This window comes from Brassica oleracea, unplaced genomic scaffold (genome assembly GCF_000695525.1).
Source record: "Brassica oleracea var. oleracea cultivar TO1000 unplaced genomic scaffold, BOL UnpScaffold00926, whole genome shotgun sequence".
NCBI lineage: Eukaryota > Viridiplantae > Streptophyta > Magnoliopsida > Brassicales > Brassicaceae > Brassica > Brassica oleracea.
The window spans coordinates 12,375-15,420 of NW_013617524.1; the positions used below are offsets into that span (position 1 = coordinate 12,375).

Genomic DNA, 3,046 nt, shown 5'->3' on the forward strand with positions numbered 1-3,046 from the left:
ACCAACCATAACATCGATTTTGGCTTTATCCACCTCAATCCCCTTCTCTGAAATCTTGTGTCCCATCACAATACCTTCCTTAACCATGAAGTGACACTTCTCCCAATTCAGCACAAGGTTGGTGTCTTCACATCTCTGTAGGACTCTGCACAAATTTGACAAACAAGCAGAAAATGAAGATCCGTAAACAGAGAAATCATCCATAAACACCTCCACAACATCCTCAATTAGATCAGAGAAGATTGACATCATGCACCTTTGAAAGGTGGCTGGAGCATTACATAGACCAAATGGCATCCTTCGATATGCAAAGGTACCATAGGGACATGTGAATGTCGTTTTCTCTTGATCATTGGGATGTATGGGGATTTGGAAAAATCCTGAATACCCATCAAGGAAACAATAGAATGGGTGATTTGCAAGTCTCTCAAGCATCTGATCAATAAATGGAAGTGGAAAATGATCTTTTCTAGATGTAGAGTTCAGTTTGCGGTAATCAATACACATCCTATGCCCAGTGACTGTTCTTGTTGGTATCAATTCATCCTTGTCATTTTTAATTACAGTGATACCACCTTGTTTTGGTACAACATGCATGGGAGATACCCATTTAGAATCTGAAATAGGATAAATAACACCAGCATTTAAGAATTTAAGAATCTCTTTCTTTACAACATCCTTCAGGTTAGGATTTAACCTTCTTTGACGCTCGATAGAAGTCATTGATTCATCCTCAAGATGTATCCTATGCATGCACAAAGAGGGTGATATTCTTTTGATGTCATCAAGTGAGTAACCTATTGCTTTTCTAAATCTTGTAAATGTTTTCAAAAGTTCAGATAGCTCAGTTTCAGTAAGTTCACTACTCACAATGACAGGATAAGTTTCATTAGGACCAACGAATGCATACCTTACACCATGGGGGAGAGGTTTAAACTCCACTTTAAGCGCCTTAAGCTCGCTCCAGTCATCTTGCTGGGTGTCCTCTTATTGAGTGACTGAGGCTTCTTGATGAACCACTTGTGGCAGCTTCTCATACTGATCCTTACTAACAAACCCTTTGTATGAATCCAACATCATCCCATAGGCAGTACTCTCCAGGTTCTCAATCACTTCAACCTCTCTCTCTCTCTATCGTCAAAGCATGCTGTAGAGGGTCTTCTAGTGATAACTCTTCAAGGAGCTCATCAACAAGGGCGTCCTTCTCTTCAATGTAGAAGACTTGCCCTTGAACCGTTGGTTTCTTCATTACGTCCTTGATGTCAAAGTGGAGAATGTGCCCTTTACCCAGTGGAGATCAATCTTGCCCTCTTTCACATTAACAATAGCTCCTGCTGTAGCTAAGAAAGGCCTTCCAAGGATTATGGGATCTTGAGCTTCCTCACTCATCTCAAGCACCACAAAGTCTGTAGGGATCTCATAGTTTCCAACCATCACGGGGAGGTCCTCCAAGATACTCACAGGGTACTTCACTGAACGATCAGCCAATACCAGAGAAAGTCTACACTTCTTGTACTGAGTGAAACCAAGCTTCTTAGCAACAGATAAAGGCATCAAGCTGACACTAGCTCCCAAATCGCAGAGACATCTCTCAAATACCATAGGTCGAAGAACACAAGGTAATGTGAAGCATCCTGGATCTTCAAGCTTCTTTGGAACAACAGCCTCTGGATGATGACACTGCACTCATGAGTGAGAATCATCATGCCCTCCATCTCTTTCTTCTTTGCAGCTACAGCATCTTTCAGGAACTTGCTATAAAGAGGAATCATCATGAAAGCATCAATAACAGGCATTGTGACTTGAACTTCACTCATCTGCTTCTCAAATAGAACTTTGTACTTCTCTAGGAGCTGCCTCTTGAATCTACCAGGGAATGGAAGTTTGGGTTCATAGGGAGGAGGAACAAAAGAATTCTCACTTGCTGGAACAACAACTTCACCATTTTTCACTGTTTTCTTCTCTTCCCCAACCTTTCCTTTACCTTTGGCTTCCACAATCTTCTCCAAAATCTCATCATTGATCTTCTCATCAACAATCACCATTTCATCATCTATGTTGATGGCCACCCCCTCACCTTGTTTCTCAGCATCCTTGGTGAGAGCTCTATGAGGTAACTCCTTACCACTCCTGAGGGTGATAGCTTTCATGGTCTCTTTGGGGTTTTGCTCAGATTTTCCAGGTAAAGAATCTTGTTGGCGATTTTGGTAAGTGTTTATGGCAGCAAACTGGTTCTCCAAAACTCTGAACTTGTTGTTGAGATCATTGTACCTCTCCTCAATCTTTGAGTGAAGGTTCTTCAACTCATAACCAACATGCTTCTCACTTCTAGTCTGAGACTCCAAGATTTGTTTCAGTTGGGCATCATTGCTGCTTTCTTGAGGAGTAGAGGTAAAAAGATTAGCTTGTTGTTGGGAAGAATGGTGTCCTTTGTTGTTGAAACCAGGAGTAGGGTTTTGCTGAGGCTGATAGCTGCCTTGTTGGTTGTTTCTACGCTGATAACCACTCTGTTGGTTGTTGGAATAGGATTTCTGTTGGTAGTTGTTGTACTAAAAGTTTGGCTCGTTTTTGTACCAGCTACCATTGTTGTTAATGAAACACAGCTCTTCTTGACCTTTCAAACCCTCAACCTCATGGACAACAGGTGGTGTCTCTTGGTTTGGGTTAACAACAAAGTTCAGCTGCTCTTGGGTGGATTTATCAGCAATGAGTATGTCTATCTTATCCCGTGGAGCCTATAACTCCTTCCTCGTCTGCTTATCATCTGTTCTACTGCCTCTGTCGTGGTCTCCACTGTAGACTGCGTCTTTACCATGTTGTCAACCAGCTCTTCTGCATCTTCCTCAGTTCTCCCCAAGAAGAACCCATTGCTAGTTGTATCCAGTCTGGCCCTGTACTTAGGAAGAGCACCGCGGTAGAATGTGCTCAGCAAGCTTTCCTTAGAGAAGCCATGGTGTGGGCATTGAGTTTAGTAGCCCTTGAATCTCTCCCAGGCTTCACTGAATCCTTCAAAGTTCTTCTGTTGAAAGCTGAAAATCTCATTTCT

The 3,046-nt window shown here is 42.3% G+C and overlaps 1 protein-coding gene across 1 annotated transcript in view; it reads right to left on the reverse strand.

Annotated features, from left to right (window-relative positions):
• LOC106320442 overlaps positions 1 to 3,046 on the reverse strand; it is an 8,116-nt gene that overhangs the window by 1,661 nt on the left and 3,409 nt on the right. The window contains exons 2-6 of the mRNA XM_013758808.1: positions 2,043 to 2,297; positions 1,587 to 1,680; positions 1,386 to 1,472; positions 1,120 to 1,281; positions 7 to 662 (exon numbers count right to left, since the gene is read on the reverse strand). Of these exons, the coding sequence (XP_013614262.1) occupies positions 7 to 662; positions 1,120 to 1,281; positions 1,386 to 1,472; positions 1,587 to 1,680; positions 2,043 to 2,297 (1,254 nt within the window). The remainder of the gene's footprint in view (positions 1 to 6; positions 663 to 1,119; positions 1,282 to 1,385; positions 1,473 to 1,586; positions 1,681 to 2,042; positions 2,298 to 3,046) is intronic.